The sequence below is a fragment of the Sinocyclocheilus anshuiensis genome, unplaced genomic scaffold (assembly GCF_001515605.1).
Source record: "Sinocyclocheilus anshuiensis isolate Anshui unplaced genomic scaffold, SAMN03320099.WGS_v1.1 scaffold152, whole genome shotgun sequence".
NCBI lineage: Eukaryota > Metazoa > Chordata > Actinopteri > Cypriniformes > Cyprinidae > Sinocyclocheilus > Sinocyclocheilus anshuiensis.
The window spans coordinates 4,100,551-4,118,723 of NW_015555781.1; the positions used below are offsets into that span (position 1 = coordinate 4,100,551).

At 39.4% G+C, this 18,173-nt stretch overlaps 1 protein-coding gene across 3 annotated transcripts; it reads left to right on the forward strand.

Annotated features, from left to right (window-relative positions):
• The first annotated feature begins 1,190 nt into the window (after positions 1–1,190).
• LOC107674693 (zinc finger protein 281-like) lies at positions 1,191–16,753 on the forward strand. 3 transcript variants are annotated; one of them, XM_016468768.1, is made up of 9 exons: positions 1,191–1,406; positions 6,084–6,623; positions 9,717–9,818; positions 9,953–10,076; positions 10,660–10,743; positions 10,914–11,032; positions 11,107–11,545; positions 13,057–14,275; positions 16,023–16,753. In XM_016468768.1, exons 2-9 carry the CDS (start codon positions 6,180–6,182, stop codon positions 16,168–16,170), a joined length of 2,679 nt encoding a protein of 892 aa, XP_016324254.1. In that variant the 5' UTR covers positions 1,191–1,406; positions 6,084–6,179; the 3' UTR covers positions 16,171–16,753. The 3 variants fall into 3 exon arrangements, with proteins under 3 accessions (XP_016324254.1, XP_016324256.1, XP_016324255.1); XM_016468769.1 differs by lacking the exon at positions 1,191–1,406 and adding an exon at positions 1,526–1,577; XM_016468770.1 differs by lacking the exon at positions 16,023–16,753 and having other exon boundaries at positions 1,193–1,406; positions 13,057–14,710.
• Positions 16,754–18,173: the final 1,420 nt, after the last annotated feature.

The following is an 18,173-nucleotide window of genomic DNA, read 5'->3' on the forward strand; positions in this document are numbered from 1 at the left end:
AATTTTTTAAGAACCGTTTACTGTCCTTCGGAGAACCCAAAGTGTAAAGAAAATTATAATAATATAACGTTTGAAACCTCTAGTGTCAAAAATCTTTTCCATTGTTAAATCTATCATGTCCATTATTTCTCTCAGTCTGGATTAAATGGGTCATAAAATAGACAATTACTGTAGGAAATTCAACCAACTCCATCTCATGAGAAAAATTAACTATTTTACAAGGTGGTGATTTTGTATAAATTTGTACGGTGATTTGTATGCAAATGTAACATTTTTAGGAAAGTAAGCGTGAAGGTCCACCCCAATCCCATCCTAACTGTCAGTGGTTAGCTACCAGTTCCCCAAAACATAAAATAGTCACAAATTGTCATTAATTGACTAATTCGAATGTACAATCTCATATGAATGTTTACGTACAATCTGCTTATGTCCTAATGACGGTTGGATTTAAGAGATGCTTAGGCCTGTTTTTTGAGGTTTTCTGAAAATCATGTTTCTTTATTAAACAATTCATACAAAATCGGGACCTCATAAAATAAATCAAATAAAACGTTTTTTTGTTTACAAGAATGACTTGGTTGTTCTTGGAGGGGCAACTTTTTGGGTAATGTTTTAAACCAACTAAATGGCTCTGTTCTCCAAATCTCTTTCAGTTCAGCACTTTATTTGAGTTTATTTTGTTTAGTATTGTTTTATTATATTGTCTATTTCTTTGTTTCTCTCTGGATCTTTTCTTAGGGTCACTATTTCTGCTCACAATTAGGATAGTCTAGTTAATTAAGAAGCTATTTGAGGAATTGTTTTTTCTTTAGCCTAATGAATTGTGTCACTTTATCCTATTAATTTGAGAGCCCTATTACAACATTAGTATGCGCTGTGTCCTCAATTTGGGGGACCCAAAGGGATACCACACCACCATATTTCTGAGAGACAAACACAGTTTGAGAGAATAAGATGGGGAATAGAAACTTAAACAGGTTTTTAAAGAGGAAAAAAAAAAGCCGTCTATGCAGACGTCTTCCTCTGTGAATGCATGGATGTGATAAAGTTGCCTAAAATAACAAAAAAAGTAGCCTATTTGTGAGAATAATCCACACTGGATGCTGTGTGCCTTGAAACAATGCAAAAGTGAATTGAGTTGAAAATCTTCCCAACAGCACCCACTAGGTCTAGCAGGCTATCTGTTCCTCTGTGCGATAGTTCACTATCGGACGCTGCTCCAATGCCCTGGATCAGAGCGTCTGTCTCCTCGCAGGACCCGTCCGCTCTACCCACAGTTCCCCGCGCTCAGACAAGATGGAGGAACGCAGCAGCTGTAGGAGAACAATGTTTGGACTCTGAACATTAAAATAAACGATCGAGGGGGGAAAATACATACAGAGAGAACCAACAGTGGACATGCACTGGTAAGCGAATTGCTAAGATCAGCTTTGCGTGAAGTTTGAAGCGCCGGAGAGGCGCACGAAAGCGGGGCAGACAACAAAGCGCAGCGCAGCGACGTAGTGTAGCATGTAGCCGCGTAGCTTGACGCGGAGCATCAATTGTTCGTTGGAGTTGCACGGGGCTGTTTATTATGGGTAAGCGCTGTCGCTCTCGCAGCAATTCCATTGTGCATATTCTATACGTATTCATTTCTTGTTGTGAGCTTGTGGTGTAAACAAAAGCACATTTTTACTTTGCAAAGTGCTTTTTAGTTAATTATTGCAGATGTTTTCATTGTATTTGTGATTATATGAGTGCACGTTCCATGCTCTGTACTTCGCAAGTGTAATTTTTTTTATTAAGCATCGCTTAGCCGGATTGCTAGCGCGTTAGCAGCGAGGCCCTTTGTGAGTCTGCATGAAGTTATTAATATGGATCCCACCATAACGGTCCTGCCTTACTAACAAAAACTTAAATCTCCCACGTTCACAGTATAGACTTTAGGGTCCCGCGCCACGGAGTCATGCTGTTTTATTCTGGCCAAAATGGCCACTGCGTCCTGAGTTGAGAGTCGCTTTGATTTGAGTGTGTGAAATAAATGATTTATGTTTCTGATTAATGAGCTAGCTCAGTTGGCTAACGTATGCACGAGCTATTACATACCATCTGCGTCGCGTGCCGTCTGCGCGCACTCACAACACAAAGAGACGCGAGCTGTGTGCTGTTACTCGAGATAAAAGACGCCTCTACTAGGACAAAGTGTTTCTTTATTTCGCCTTTCTGTATTCCATGATATGTTTGGACCCACTTTATATTAAGTGTCTTTTACTGCTATGTACTAACATTTAAATTCATAATTTGATGCAGTGCACTTATTGTGGACACGTTTTTACGTTGTATTATTTATATATATAAAAAAAAAATACCTGGATGTAGTTACATCTGTAATTCATTTCTGTGGTTACATCTGTAATTACATTGTTGATCCTAAACCCACCCTTAACCTAACCATACAATGAAACCTACATATTCCACCTCAATAGCAGCAAAAATATAAGTTTTTTTTTTATTTTTTATTTTTTTAACATAAGTACACCGTTAAATGCACCTAATATAATGGACCTAACCACAAGAAAGCTGGACATGTTTTGAATAATGCTAATAACTAAATGCTGGACATGAACTATCCATGCCCTGAATGGGCTCCTATTGATTCTTGAGGTTCGACTTCATCTTCTCCTTGAATGCGAAGTGACACGGATGGTGTGTTTCTGACTAATGCCAAAGCATCTGGTTCAGATCCAATCGAGCAGCCTTTTAAGGGGAAATTAATTGGTATGAATCATCGGATGGTGCAGGAATCCAAAGAAGAGCAATTGGCAATTGACTTCCCTGAAACATGATGTACCCTCGGCAAACGTGCGCACACACACACACACACTGAGTGAGAAGTGGAGACCGATCTGCAGTGCTCATCATAATTTACATGAAAACATTTCTGCAAAATACCATAACTACTTAAGCTCTCGTTTACAATTGTAAAACCACTGTATGTTATTATGGCATCTATGTTAAATTGATAAGAAGCTTTTTTTTGTTTAATTTTTAAATGACAATATGAGTAATACAGTGCTCCAGTTAAAAGGATAGTTCATCCCGAAACGAAAAGTGTCATCATTTACTCACCCTCATGTCGTTCCAAACCTGTATGCCTTTCTTTTGTGTGTGTGTATATAACGTAAGAGAAGATATTTTGAGAAATGGTTTGTTTGTTTGTTCATACAATACAATGGAAATAAATGGTAACCAAAACTGTTTGGATACTAACATTCTTCAAAATATCTTCTTTGTTCTTCCTATCTTTTATTGTTCATATTTCACCCAAGTTGTCTGTATGTTTAATGTAATGAGATTTTGATCATATTCCACAAAAACACGTCTTGCTATTACGTTTTCCTCGCGGTTGCATGCAAAAACCTATATACGGTGCGACCAGTCTAATCCAATTCACAAACAAACTGAGGCTTGTAAGCTGGTACATACACTAGATCCTTCAGAGCAGTTACTGATTCATCATCTGAGTCATTACTTTCCGTCATGTCAGTCTTGAAATTAAGTTTTGTGTGCTTAAGGTTTGCCAGACTTGAATCAGTATCATTACTGATTGGGTGTAGATTAGGTCATTACTGAATGGTTACATTTATAAATTTGCATGGGCAACAGTCTATTTGTCAATTGTATTAAACAAAGCAGACCATAATAAGACAGAGCAGGATGTCTAGTCTTCAAACCTCAAACTTGATAATACTAAAATATAAAATAACCACCACAATAGATTGAGGTATAGGCCTCAAAACATATGCCGCTCTCTCACACAAACACACACATTGCACTGGACTAAAATGTATTAAGAGAAATGTCCCACAGGCCACAATCCACTAACATTCCTAATGCTAGACAGGTTTACAGGGCACAACATCTGTGTTTATATTTATAACATGCTCTTAATCCTTAACGTTCAAAAATAGAGCATATGAGCAAACACCAGGCGGTTTGTTTTGCGTATGATATCTTAAAATGAACGTCTGTGCATGTGTAAATACAGGTTTTTTTCAGCCTGGAAAAAGAAATTTAGCTATCACAATCTTACGTAATTGGCACTTTTTAATTTAATTTACAAAAAAATTACAATACAAAACTTGTGCAAAATACAAAAATGTCATTCATATTTGAATGAGATCATCATTATCTTTAGACATAATTGATGGTCAATCTTAAAAATCTGGGCAAAATGTGTTAGAGATGTCTTGTGCACATGTGCTTTGGATCTAAGTGAGTCTGTATAGATGCTTATGTGTTAGGAAACTAGCTGAGTAATAACGCACATTTTAAGAAAAAAATGAACAATAAAATTGTCCATATGAAGTCAAAAATTTGATCTCTGTTTTAATTTTAGTTTTAAAAATGAGTCTATTGTTGATCTGTTTGTGTCACTCTTATCATAATTACTCCTAATCTTTATGAGTAATTAACGTTACTTCTCATTAAAAGTGAATTGTTTCCTGCAGGTTGTTGTTTGTGTGTTAAAAGGAGGAAATAGCAAGCACAATACACCGAAGATAGGTTGTCATGCCTCTTTTGTGTCTGACCCACAAACCTCTGTGATTAATCCAGTTAAGCACTTATTAGTTGGATCAAAAGAACATACGGCTACTGTTCCTAAGTTTGTTCTCAAAATCTGCACATCACTTGCTTGCATCACATGCTTTACAATTTCCATGAATTTGGCAAGCCTCACAAAGTTTTCATAGTTTTGCTACAAACATTTTTCACAGTGACCTGGTTTTGAGGAGCCTCAAAGACCTGAAATGAAAACTTTCCAAATGACAAATCTACTCAGAAGGATGTAATGGGTAGTCAGAGTGCTCCAGTCTTAGCAACATGGCTGTCCATGGCACATTCACATTCTTGTAGCTGAAAACTTAATTTTCAGCTTTAAAAACTTAGATATTGTTTTTGCCAAGATTATTATTAGCTATATGGCTTTAAAATAATAAGGAAGAAAAATAAAAAATAATGGAGGGATTGAATTTGTGATGGTAATTTTTAATGGGTTTAATTGCTGGTACTGATATCTAGAGAGCATAATGGCATGCATATATACACATATTTTGTTTATGTGTGTATATGTGTATAATGTAGGGCTGGGCGATATAGTTAAAAAATGTATCAACGATATAATGTTTCATATCGTTCAGTATCGATAATTATTGACATTTTTTATAACCTTTTTTAAAACAGAGCAATAGAATTTTTTTTTTACATTTAACCACTGTATTTTTAAATTAACTCAATTTATTGAGACAAACAACAAATATTTGTTTGTTTTAACAGTCATAAACAAAATAAAAATTAAACAAATATCTAATTTCTGATGTTTTATATGCAAATTTAAATAGGTTAAACTTTTGGCTTGTCTCCCAAGGCCACAGGAGGGCGCAATGAGCAAAATAATGCAGCACATTAAATTGTCAACGCAAGGAAGTAATTGTCTATAAAAAACTTGCACTACGTCTAAATTACCTCATATAAATCAAATCTAATTTCGTAAATTGCATAAACAATTATGAACAAAACAGCATCATGTATTTATGCATTGCTTAATACAAAGAGCCGAATCGCCATTCACACAGATTGCCTTTAAAAACATATGAGACGCAGTGAAAAGGAATAAACCTCCACAAATTTGCAACGTGTTTTCTAAAAGTTTAAACTGTTTTAACTTTACATGGCTTTCTATACATCTCTTGTGTGAGACGCGAGTCCAGCAGTCGTATTTGACCATCTAGAAAATGCGCTGAATATGCGTTCTGTGTGAATGGCTTGGTTCGCCCAGGCCTAGTATAATGTTTGGGGTCAGTATGATTTAAAAACGACTTGTTACAAAAAATAAAAATCTATTTCAGATAAATGCTGTGCTTGTGTTTTTTGGTTTTCAAAAAAATATTAATCGGCACAAATTATTCTAACAATTTATTAATCGGTTTCCAAAAACTTTTTTTTTTTCTGCTACTTGGCCAATCAGACACTGTTGTTAGTACTTCACAGTAGTATATGTCAAGAATGTCAAATAATGATTTGGTCTCTTTTTATGTTTTTAGGATGAGTGAGGTGGCCTTGCATTGAAGCAGACCCTGTCGCCCCCTGTTCCAGCATCAGCGTCAGTGTGATTACACTCTGAGCCTTGCCCCTTCAACATGAGCCTGATCCAGGACAAACTTGGCAATGAGTTCCTCCGCTCCAATGGTGGCATGGAGCCAGGCTTCGGTCCGGGCATGCTCATGTTCAGCCACCTTCCCCCTGTTACTAGCTTCACCCGGCTGGCCAGTCAAACAGTTATGGCTGATCTGCAGCCCCACGAGATGATCTTGAAGAAGGAGAGGGACTCGCCGGGCTGTGGAGGAGGGCTGAGTACTGGAGGCATGGGTGGTGGAGGTTGCATAGGAGGGATGATGGGAAGCATGGGAGATTACGTTCATGCAATGGGCATTAAACAGGAGAAGGTCTCTGAACATGATTACAGGCTGCCTCTCTACCCGGGATGTGGAGCCGGAACTGGAATGCGAAGTGGAGGAGAGTTGCTGGAGGTCTCGCTGGGCAACCATCAGAACCTGGTGGTGCACGACCTCAGTCTGGGAAACGTAAGTGTGCCCGTGTCTGTCTGTAAAATACATTTGGACAGGATGGTTGGTAATTACACCAAGGAATTTCTCGCTTGAGCTTTTATTAAAAGGTAAAGAACCACCATGTGATTTCCAAGATAACATAATTTACTGAACTTCCCTGCTTTCAATATCACTACATTCTGAAAATTAATGGTTCTTTATTGTTATCTATGGGTCCATGAAGAATATTTAACATCCATGGAGCCTTTCCATTCCACAAAAGGTTCTTTATAGTGGAAAAAAAGTTTTTAGATTATAAAGTTTTCTTCACACTAAATAAAAAAAAATGGTTATTTTAAGAACTGTTCAATGAACGGTTATATGGTGAACCCAGAAAGGTGGTTCTATGGCATTGCTGCAATGCCATAGTCCCCTTTTGGAACCTTTAAGAGTATAGTTATTCTATTAAAAGAAAAACATCTCACCAGGAAAACAGTGGAATTTTAGTGGAATATCAAATAAAAATATTTGTATATATATATATATATATATATATATATATATAATGTGGGATGCCAATTTACACCGCAACTCGTTGGCTATATATATATATATATATATATATATATATATATATATATAGTGGTGTTCTGAAATGAGGCGGCAAAGTCCTTTAAAAAAATAAATAAATAAAATGTAAATTCTGGTCTCAGTCAAATGTTCTTCGTTAAACATTACTTGCACTACCAGAAAAAAAAATCTATTTTATATTTTTACATTAACAATGTAATCAATATTCTGTTTATTAAAGCCAAGGATGAATCTCATCAAGTTAGTGTTTTTAAGCATTTTACATTTATTACAAAAAATATTCCAAAATAACTTAATATATTTTATTTGTGAACTTATGTTCAGCTATTCTTTTTAATAGTTAACTTTTAACTATTTTTGAATTATTCGGTTCATCAGTCATCAAAGCTCAATAAATATTGGTCACAGACACAGAGATTTACTTAAAATTTTACCAAGCTGATTACTCACTAAAAACTCCCACGGATCATGTTTTCAGGCCATTTCAAGTCTTATTTTGATGTAACAAAGTGGTTATATCTAAGTGTGTGAGTTGTTCACTTAATTTTTTTAAATGAGTCTTCCCATTAATGCCATTGAGACTGATTCGCGAACGCGGCAACGGAAATCGCATGAACCAATCACAGCCGAACATAACCAGTCAGATCCAATCATATCCAATCATATCGTGATGGAGGCATTGTCTTCTCTCACTTGATTTCCCCCCATGCAATCTCGATTACCCCCCACCAAACTCGCGGCACGCTTTGGGGGTCTGTTAAAACTCAATGGACTCAGGGGAGGCGAGAGAGACTCCCGCTGTAACTTTACCTGCTGGTGTCGCTGTTGGACAATGTTTCTTTAGAAAAATTAGTGATTTATACACTTTTTAATGTTATATTTTGTAATATTGGCATTGTTTTGTTTTTGTATTATGAATTTTGTTTTCTCATCCAATATTTTGAGGAGACACTGCCTCCCTGGCCTACTCGGAGGAAATGACCTGTTATTTATTTATATATATATATGTATATGTGTGTGTGTGTGTGTGTGTGTGTGTGTGTGTGTGTGTGTGTTTAACAGTGCTGTTTAAAAATTGAAATTAATTTAAGAGATATTGCAATTGCCTTCAGCCTCAAACATGAGCGAGGGTCCTATAAAAGTTAATTAATTAATTAATTTATTTATTTAAAATCCAGATTTATGGTGTTAGTAGTGGGTGTCCCGCATCGATTAATCTAATGGTCCTTTGTTGTATTTTGGAGGGCGTATGTGTTTTTGTTTTGGTATTTTTCTTTAGATATTTAAATATACAAATTCCCTAGAGTCTTGAGTTAAGCCAGATTTGTGTTTAATGTCATACAGCTCTCTCCCAAGCAAAGCTGAATGCAGATTCCATAATAATACTGAATGGTAGAAATGTCCTTCCTGTCAGTGATGTCATCTCATTTCTGTGTGTGAGTGAGGGGTTTGACTAGGACAAATGCAACAGGAATCATGCAGTTTGTGTGTGCGAAAATGCAAAACGGCACCTTTGTTTCTCATGCTTGATAATTAAGTCCTTTCCAAGGTTATGAGGGCAGTGAACCCATTTAATCATTATAAGGGTTTATTGATCATCTCATTTGCACGACAACTGAAAGGAAATCGGGCTGAAGCATTGAGACACTGCATCTGGCTCTGTCTTTGTGCAGTAGCCAAAGGCAGCTGTTATTATACTAATAAAATGATGACTCATGCTAATTCACGATTATTTCTAGCTGCACGCCAAGAAATAACATGCAAGATGTCTTTGTTCTGTCTTTTGTTTTCTGGTTGGTTGAATTTAATTTATCCCAGTTGCTCTTCCTCATGCATTTTCTGTTGAAAGAGAGGACATTTTAAAGAAGTCAGGCTAGAGCAAAGAGTAAGATTTGTTTTGGCTAGCTTTGGGTGCCATTTAAAATGTCATTTCTTTCTCACACTAGTTTTCTCTTTTGTTCTGTTGTCAAATATGCCATAGCCTTCAGAAGGACAATGAGCATCGCATTGACAATTCATATTTTAGTCTCCATTCAGCATAGGTTTTTGTGTATGTTTCTCACCGAGCTCTTGTTTTATACTGCCCAAGTGTGAGACACGATATTCAGAAGTGCAGCTGGTCAATAATCCACATGGTGTTTTTCCATAGATGGATGCGAAAATGAGGAAAGTGCCATAGATTGTCCAGGGATAGATATAGAGGCTTGTAAATAAGAGATTTAACACCCTTCCTTCTGCCACATACACATTAGGGAATACTTTTAATATTCAAACTAGTCTCTCATCTAGTGTGTGCATATTATGCATATTAGTTGTGGCTGATTTCTGTATCTGCCTTTGTTAAAATAATAAAATATTATAATAATCCAATCCAAGTCACAGAGTGTCTCTCATTCACAAAAACTTGAGTCTCAATATGCCATTCATATAAAATGAAAAACAGATTTGTGTTTCACAAATGTTGTGTGAATGAATGGGTCTTTGTTGTCTTTTATTTAGTCTGCTCCCAATCCCATTGTATCTTTGTTATCCTTCCAGCTGTCAGGACGGCTGGTAAAGGAATCCTCAGGGAGGAAAGGTCGAAGGTCAAACGGCGAGGGACAGGAGGCCAAGACACGGAGGAAACGAGGAGAGTCGAAGGTGCAAACAAACACTTCATTAACATAAAACTTATTTATTATTCACTGCTGTGCTAATTGTTAAAATTTAAAGAAGATTTCCCTTCATATAATAATATTGGTGTTGTCCAATGCTGAATTTTTTTTTATTTGCAGTCAATGATGCTGGATCCAGATGGAGGGAGCTTGTCTCCAAACTCCAAACCGCACATCTGTGAGCACTGCAATGCAGCATTCAGGAGCTCCTATCATTTACGCAGACATGTGCTTATACACACAGGTCAGCATGTGTTTACACTTACACAAAAGTGCATGCATATGTTAGTATGTGTACTACACAGTAGAGGTTGGCCTGAGCACACAGTGCCATCACAAAACAATTTGTTCCAAGGATTAACAGCCAGTATTAAGTAGAGATTAAGAGGACTGGCATTCTAAAATAGCTGGTTTGTCAAGTTCACAAAAGAGCAAAACTTTTGTATTACATAAAGAAAACATTACTTAGTAATTTTGCTTACTCAGGTGAACTGTTTGAATAATTTCTTAAAAATTTAAATGATTCATCATGAAAATAGGTTTGCAAAAGAGCTCTCTCTCTCTCTCTCTATATATATATATATATAATTTTATTTTTATTTTTTTATTTAAAAAAAAAGGATTTTGTACAAACTGAGGCCTTTGAGTCAAAAAGGTTGAGAACCATTGCTTTAATAGCACCCAAATAGGTTTGATGATTTATACTTCAAAATTCAGTTTTAATTGATTCAGTTCTTTTACTCATACAAATACTTATTGGTGGTATTGGCCCCATTAAAAACCATCGTGATGTATTGCTAGTGCTTGACACTCCATGTCCTTTACAGGTGAGAGGCCTTTCCGCTGCACTCAGTGTAACATGAGCTTCATTCAGAAATACCTCTTACAGAGACACGAGAAGATCCACAGTGGTATGTTCCTCAAGTTCACACCAACTTTAGCTTTCATTTCCTCATATCTGGCTTATTTGTTAGCAAGATGTCGATCACGCTTCACAGACACTTCTGTTTTTAATGTAAAATTTGCAAAGCCTCTTTTAGTCCACAATTTATTTTTCCTTTCATGCATGTCTGGTTTCCAGGAGAGAAGCCATTCAGCTGTGACCAGTGCAACATGCGTTTTATTCAGAAGTATCACATGGAAAGACACAAGAGAACTCATAGTGGAGAAAAGCCATATAAGTGTGACACCTGCCAACAGGTGCGTTTCATGCACGAGTTTCAACACTTTCTGTTTAGCAGCACTGTGTTCTCACACTTGTGTTCCTCCTTTAGTATTTTTCCAGAACGGACCGGTTGCTGAAGCACAAGCGGACATGTGGAGATGCCATAAAAAAGGGTGTGGATGGGGCAGAGCACGAGTTGGGCTCAGCAGGCGACGGAGAACACGGCAGCTACGGAATCTCTCAGGGAAATGCTGCTACGCCTAGCCGCAAGCGGGGCAAGACAAAAAATGCTGGTGACGGGGGTGAACGAAAACGTAAGAAGTCATCTGGGTCTATGGGAGTGTTGCATAGTCAGGGGGCGGACAGTTACGGGGTGCATGACTTTGGCTCAGCCGGGAACCACACGCTATCAACAACATCATCTTCAGCCCAGCCGGGCCCCAGCATGCATGGTGAACACGGCCGGGCTCCCAAGATGCCTTTCAAGAAGGGGAACAGGAAGTCCCTGGAGAAAAATACTCACCCCATGGATCAATCCAAGCCAGGAGGCTTGGACAGCCTCGGTCTTCTTCCAGGTCCAGGGGCCAAAGTTTGTCCCAACAGCAGTAACTATGATGACGCCATGCAGTTTCTGAAGAAGAGGCGATACCTCCATGTGCCGAACAGTGGCGGTGCTGCTTCTGGAGCTTCAGACTATGACGTAGGTGTCAGTCATCTGCAGTCGCAACCGACGGTCATTCAGGGTGTCGTTTCTGGGGTCCTAGATGGCGACGCTGCACTGGGCCTCCTGGACTCATCCCCTTTGGGAGATATAAAGCAGGACAAGTCTGGTATCCCAGATGAGGTTCTCCAGAGCTTGTTGGACCACTATGCTCACAAGCCTGAAGTGACCTTTGACATCACCGATCCCCATCACGTTGAGCTCCAGCCAGCCACCACTGATGCTGCAGACCCGTTGGGAACTGAGGACACCCAGTCAAGTCCCAACAGTGGTGACAAAGCCGTAATCATGCATGAGTACTCACGTTTTCTACTACAGGCACTAGAGAGGACCAGTCACAGCGCAAGCTTCCCGCTGGGTTCCAGTTCTGCCGTGACTACCACAGGACCATTTTCAGGCCCTAGCCCGCTTTTGTCAAACAAGCATGTGTATACTTCCTCACCTCTCGAGTACTCGTTCTCTCAACCTGTCTCGTCTTCGCCCTCCCTTTCATCTGTGCCAAAGTCCCACTTTGGTACACGAGAAGATCCACAGTGGTATGTTCCTCAAGTTCACACCAACTTTAGCTTTCATTTCCTCATATCTGGCTTATTTGTTAGCAAGATGTCGATCACGCTTCACAGACACTTCTGTTTTTAATGTAAAATTTGCAAAGCCTCTTTTAGTCCACAATTTATTTTTCCTTTCATGCATGTCTGGTTTCCAGGAGAGAAGCCATTCAGCTGTGACCAGTGCAACATGCGTTTTATTCAGAAGTATCACATGGAAAGACACAAGAGAACTCATAGTGGAGAAAAGCCATATAAGTGTGACACCTGCCAACAGGTGCGTTTCGTGCACAAGTTTCAACCATTTCTGTTTAGCAGTACTGTGTTCTCATACTTGTGTTCTTTCTTTAGTATTTTTCCAGAACGGACCGGTTGCTGAAGCACAAGCGGACATGTGGAGATGCCATAAAAAAGGGTGTGGATGGGGCAGAGCACGAGTTGGGCTCAGCAGGCGACGGAGAACACGGCAGCTACGGAATCTCTCAGGGAAATGCTGCTACGCCTAGCCGCAAGCGGGGCAAGACAAAAAATGCTGGTGACGGGGGTGAACGAAAACGTAAGAAGTCATCTGGGTCTATGGGAGTGTTGCATAGTCAGGGGGCGGACAGTTACGGGGTGCATGACTTTGGCTCAGCCGGGAACCACACGCTATCAACAACATCATCTTCAGCCCAGCCGGGCCCCAGCATGCATGGTGAACACGGCCGGGCTCCCAAGATGCCTTTCAAGAAGGGGAACAGGAAGTCCCTGGAGAAAAATACTCACCCCATGGATCAATCCAAGCCAGGAGGCATGGAATTGCCTGCGGGAGGAGGCTTGGACAGCCTCGGGCTTCTTCCATGTCCAGGGGCCAAAGTTGGTCCCAGCAGCTGTAACTATGACGATGCCATGCAGTTTCTGAAGAAGAGGCGATACCTCCATGTGCCGAACAGTGGCGGTGCTGCTTCTGGAGCTTCAGACTATGACGTAGGTGTCAGTCATCTGCAGTCGCAACCGACGGTCATTCAGGGTGTCGTTTCTGGGGTCCTAGATGGCGACGCTGCACTGGGCCTCCTGGACTCATCCCCTTTGGGAGATATAAAGCAGGACAAGTCTGGTATCCCAGATGAGGTTCTCCAGAGCTTGTTGGACCACTATGCTCACAAGCCTGAAGTGACCTTTGACATCACCGATCCCCATCACGTTGAGCTCCAGCCAGCCACCACTGATGCTGCAGACCCGTTGGGAACTGAGGACACCCAGTCAAGTCCCAACAGTGGTGACAAAGCCGTAATCATGCATGAGTACTCACGTTTTCTACTACAGGCACTAGAGAGGACCAGTCACAGCGCAAGCTTCCCGCTGGGTTCCAGTTCTGCCGTGACTACCACAGGACCATTTTCAGGCCCTAGCCCGCTTTTGTCAAACAAGCATGTGTATACTTCCTCACCTCTCGAGTACTCGTTCTCTCAACCTGTCTCGTCTTCGCCCTCCCTTTCATCTGTGCCAAAGTCCCACTTTGGTCTCCTAGAGGGCTCGTCGCCTCCAACGGGCTTCCACTTGAGCAGCCTGGAGCAGTCTGCACACACGCAGCAGCTCACACCTTCCCAGGAGCTCACCGAACAGCTGGATAAGCAGCACACTTCCCCTCCGCCACCTCCACTCCCCCCCAACACCAACGCCTACCAGATCACACCTCAGCCTCCCAACCTGGGCGATCCAAAGGAACCGCAAGGGCCGAAAAATGGAGCCGCAGCCACCACAGGAGGATTCTCCCTGGCTGCTTCCCAGGACCTGGCTACGCTGAACCCAGCCAAGGCTCCTTATCAGATCGAGAACTTTGCCCAGGCTTTTGGGACGCAGTTTAAAGGGGGCAGAGTGTCCCTGGCCTTCAGCAGTGACTCGGGGGGAGAGATAACTCACCGCTTACAGACATCAGTCTCCGAATTCTCAGGGTATAGCAGTCTCTTGGCTGATGCCAGCGACCCAGTCAGCAGTGGCTCCAAAACCCCAACAAGCCAAAGCTACAGGTGAATGGGCTCCTGTGCCTAGATGCTCAGATGGAGGTTCCCTATTTTTATTTTGCCATGCTGTCTTTATTTTGTATTATTGTTGTTGTTGTTATTATTGTTATTATTAATATTGTTATTATTATTGTTATTTAGTTCTCCTACTTTAAATGTTTTTAAGTAATGTTTTTCTCACTGCCATTATGTTCATATGAAATTTCACCCTCCTTTGGCCTGCGATGCATTTTCCATTATTACGTTCTTCTTTTTTTTGATTTCCTTCTGAATAAAAGGAAATGCTCCGTAGACTTTTAGTTCTGCTCTGTTAATCAATAGACGAAAAAGAAAGCAAAAATAGTTATTTACTTTTTTCCAAAAGTCATTCACTTACATTTTCAAGCATGTAAAAATAACTATGAAAAAGCAATGGCAGGGAGTCACCCAGAACTGAAATCGTCTGTTACAATGATTCAAGTATTACTCAGGAAAACGTGTGGACAGCAAATCTATAAGAAGGGTAGCAAGCATTCATCCAAGAGGCAGACATTTTGCAATTTTTTTAATTCTTCTGAATAAGTGCATCAAGTAGACAAAAATGCTGCCTGTTAAATTACACTGACACCACTTTCCACTTAGCTGTATAGAGATTATGGTACTTTTATGTCCATGTGAAATGCTCACATTCTCTTTCAGTAAGGGCCATATATATAAATATATATTTATAAGAATATCTGTATGTAAAATAACATATACTCTTTCTTGAGACTGGCAGGTTACTTGGAGGGGGATAAAGAGGGATTGAGTTTGTGAAGGGGGGCCTGTGACTGACAGCACATAAACCCCTTTCACCCTGTCCTTCTTTTTTCCCTTGGATTGTGAAGCCAAGGGCTATACACTAGAGGGCACTGCATGAGAGCGTGTAAGTGCCTCTTGGCACAGGCCACATCATGGGATTCTTCTGCGCCTGTCTGGCTTGCTCATCCCTCTCTCCCTCCGTCCACTCCTCATTTCCCTTCTTAGTCAGAAAGAATCCCATTTAGCACTTTTTTGATCCTGTTTATTTTACATGGTGAATGAATCTACCCAGGCTGATCACACAGAATGTGAACTGTGTAACTGACATGCTGTTTTTAAAAGAGGGCAGTGGACAGAAAAGGGGCGGGATTCATTTTAGGAAGCGTAGATTGTTGAAAAGGCCAATGATAAGGTCTTTCTTATGGAAAACGTTAGTTTCAATGGGACGTGTTTGCTGGAATTAAGGGTGGGCTTTTCTTGGGGTGGGAGCGTAGGGTGTCTTTTTTTTATATTTTATTCCCAGCTTCTCATGGACGCAGGGCAGGTTATAGACGGGGATTTTTCTTCTCCTTTTTGTTTTATTTCAAAAGTATTGGGTTGGGAAAATGTGCTTTGTGGTAAAATGGCCCCTGTTGTACCGATTACCATGTTTTTTTTTTCCCCAAGCCTTTCACCAGAGGCGACTTGTAAAAAGTCCCGCTCTTAGTAATTTATATAGTATTGGTCCTAAATATACTGACTGAACAGTCCAAAAGGAATTCAGCTGACTTATTGCAGTCTGCATGCAGGGCAAAGTATTACCTTGAACTACATTTTTATATGTTTGATTTTGTACTGTACAAGTATTATTGTAAATTTTGTTAATCAATAACGGTCTTCCATCAGCGCTGTTGGCTGCTGTTACAGTGTCCTTTAATTACTGTCATCTAATGTTGTTCCTTTTTCATGTGTTTTGCCTACCGATCCCCAAAAGGACAGAACCACATGCAAGATTGTTCGACAGGCGGACTTCTCTTAGGGAACACAAATTGACCACTAGGACTCATTTAGGAAGGTTGGGGTACTCCGTTCACAACAAAGGTAGTAATAATAATCACATTAATGAGGAGTGTGATGACTAAAAAGAAATCATCACAGCTGATGTTTTTATACCTCAAATCACTGGTGACAGAAGCAGGGATATCAAAGAGTGACTGTATGTAGCATGACTGATGTGGCTACCGTTAAGAAACGCCTCAAATAGTCCCTTTACCATGACAACTTGTCATTTTTTGTATTGTGCTATTTACTTTTTCCCTCTTCAGAGACAATTTTCTGAATGCAAGGTTCTTGACGTTGGTCACTTTGTATTTCAATAACTGTAAGGTCAGGAGATCCAAAGATGCTATGAATTGAAATTTAAATGTATTCAGATTGTGCACAGGCTATCAATTTATTTTTGTTTTAAATTCAACCTGTGCCCCGCAGTTATGTTCTGTAATTTGTTTTATGATTTGATGTGAAGCACAGCTGAAATATGATTTCCGGTTCAATGTGTAAAGCCCCCCTCAGAGACTGTTAAGCCTTGAATGATATCCTATGTGGCTTGAATAATGTCAGCCATCAGCCTGTCAGTGGTTGCCACCATAAGGATCTCTTGACACTTTTTATTTTAATTTGTTCTTTTTTGGCTTCACGCTGTATATTCCTGAAAGTATTCATTTTTTTACATAGTTAATAACACTAATTATTTTTTTTTTGTTTAATTTGCATGTACATTTTTCATAATGTTTTCTTTTTGCCCCCTTTTTGTCACCATGCCAAATTTGTAGCTAATGATCTTTTTCTCTGCTGTCTTATTTTATTACAGATTCGTGTGATCTGATACACAGGGCTATACCTGTCCATTTTGACTTTATTATTGATTAGGAAAAACAATAAAAATGCTGAGATCAGTGTATTCAGATGCATGGATTTATTTCTATTGTGTGATGTTACAAGGATGGAGACATTTTACATGCTGTACTGTTAGGGATCCACCCCTTCAGTATCTTATTTGTTAAACATACCATATCTTTTTGAGCTAAGGGCTTAAGTAAGTGGACTTAAGGTTCTGAACTGCTAATTTATGAATTTGAATCTAATCTTGAGTTTTGCTCTGTCACAGTGACCATAAATCAAGGTACTCGCTAGGGTGATAATCAGAGCAATTAGCGTACTCTCATTACTTAAAGTAATCACAAAGAGGCAAACTTTTCTAAAATTGAGCAATTAATGCAAAAATTGTTCCCCCCCCCCGGTATCTCATCACTTGCACCATCATGAGGTAATAGGGTGGAGCGTGGACTGTGTGTTTGAGATTTTTTTATAGCTTTAGTTTATACCCAGCACTGTACAGCTTGGTTTTCAGGGCCTGCCTAAGTTCACTGAAGTTCACAACCATTCCCAGATAGCAACTTGCCCTAGAATGTGAATGAAGGACAAATCTGGTTAATACCCCTTGGGGATATTGTAACTTTTATTCAGCAAAGATGCTTTAAACTGATCAAAAGCGACAGTAAACCCATTTATAGTGTTAAAAAAAAAAAACTATTTCACAACTAGTTCTTTTGAACTTTCTATTCATCAAACAATCCTTAAGATGTATCACTGTTTTCACAAAAAAAAAAAATATATATATTAAACAGCCCAACTGTTTTCTACATTGATGGTGTTTCTTGAGCAGCAAATCAGCATATTATAATAATTTCTGAAGGATCATGTAACACTGGAGACTGGAGTAATGATGCTGAGAATTTAGCTTTGCATCACATAAATAAATCATATTTTAAAATATTAAAATAGAAAATGGTTATTTTTCCCTTCCCTTCTACCAACGTGAACGGTAGAAATTATGGAGTTTTAATCTTAATAGAAATACACAAGATGTTGTCTTATACCTTACCTTTATACATTGCAGCCTATATTATTAGATGTTTTTAAAAGTGTTAATGAAACATTTAGATCACTATCATATTTTCATATTATTACAGACGGTGGCCCATTTTATGTGCCGCCAAATGTTGATCAAACATTTCAAGTCATTTTTAAGTTTAAGCATTTACTCGTATCTTACAACATCGAGGAAGTTTTAATACAAATATAG

Bases quoted from the DNA above. Each gene is read 5' to 3' on its own strand.
- LOC107674693 (XM_016468768.1), top strand. From the start codon at position 6,180: ATGAGCCTGATCCAGGACAAACTTGGCAATGAGTTCCTCCGCTCCAAT. The intron at 6,624-9,716 runs GTAAGTGTGCCC...TTATCCTTCCAG, and splicing joins ACGACCTCAGTCTGGGAAAC to CTGTCAGGACGGCTGGTAAA. The intron at 11,033-11,106 runs GTGCGTTTCATG...TTCCTCCTTTAG, and splicing joins AGTGTGACACCTGCCAACAG to TATTTTTCCAGAACGGACCG.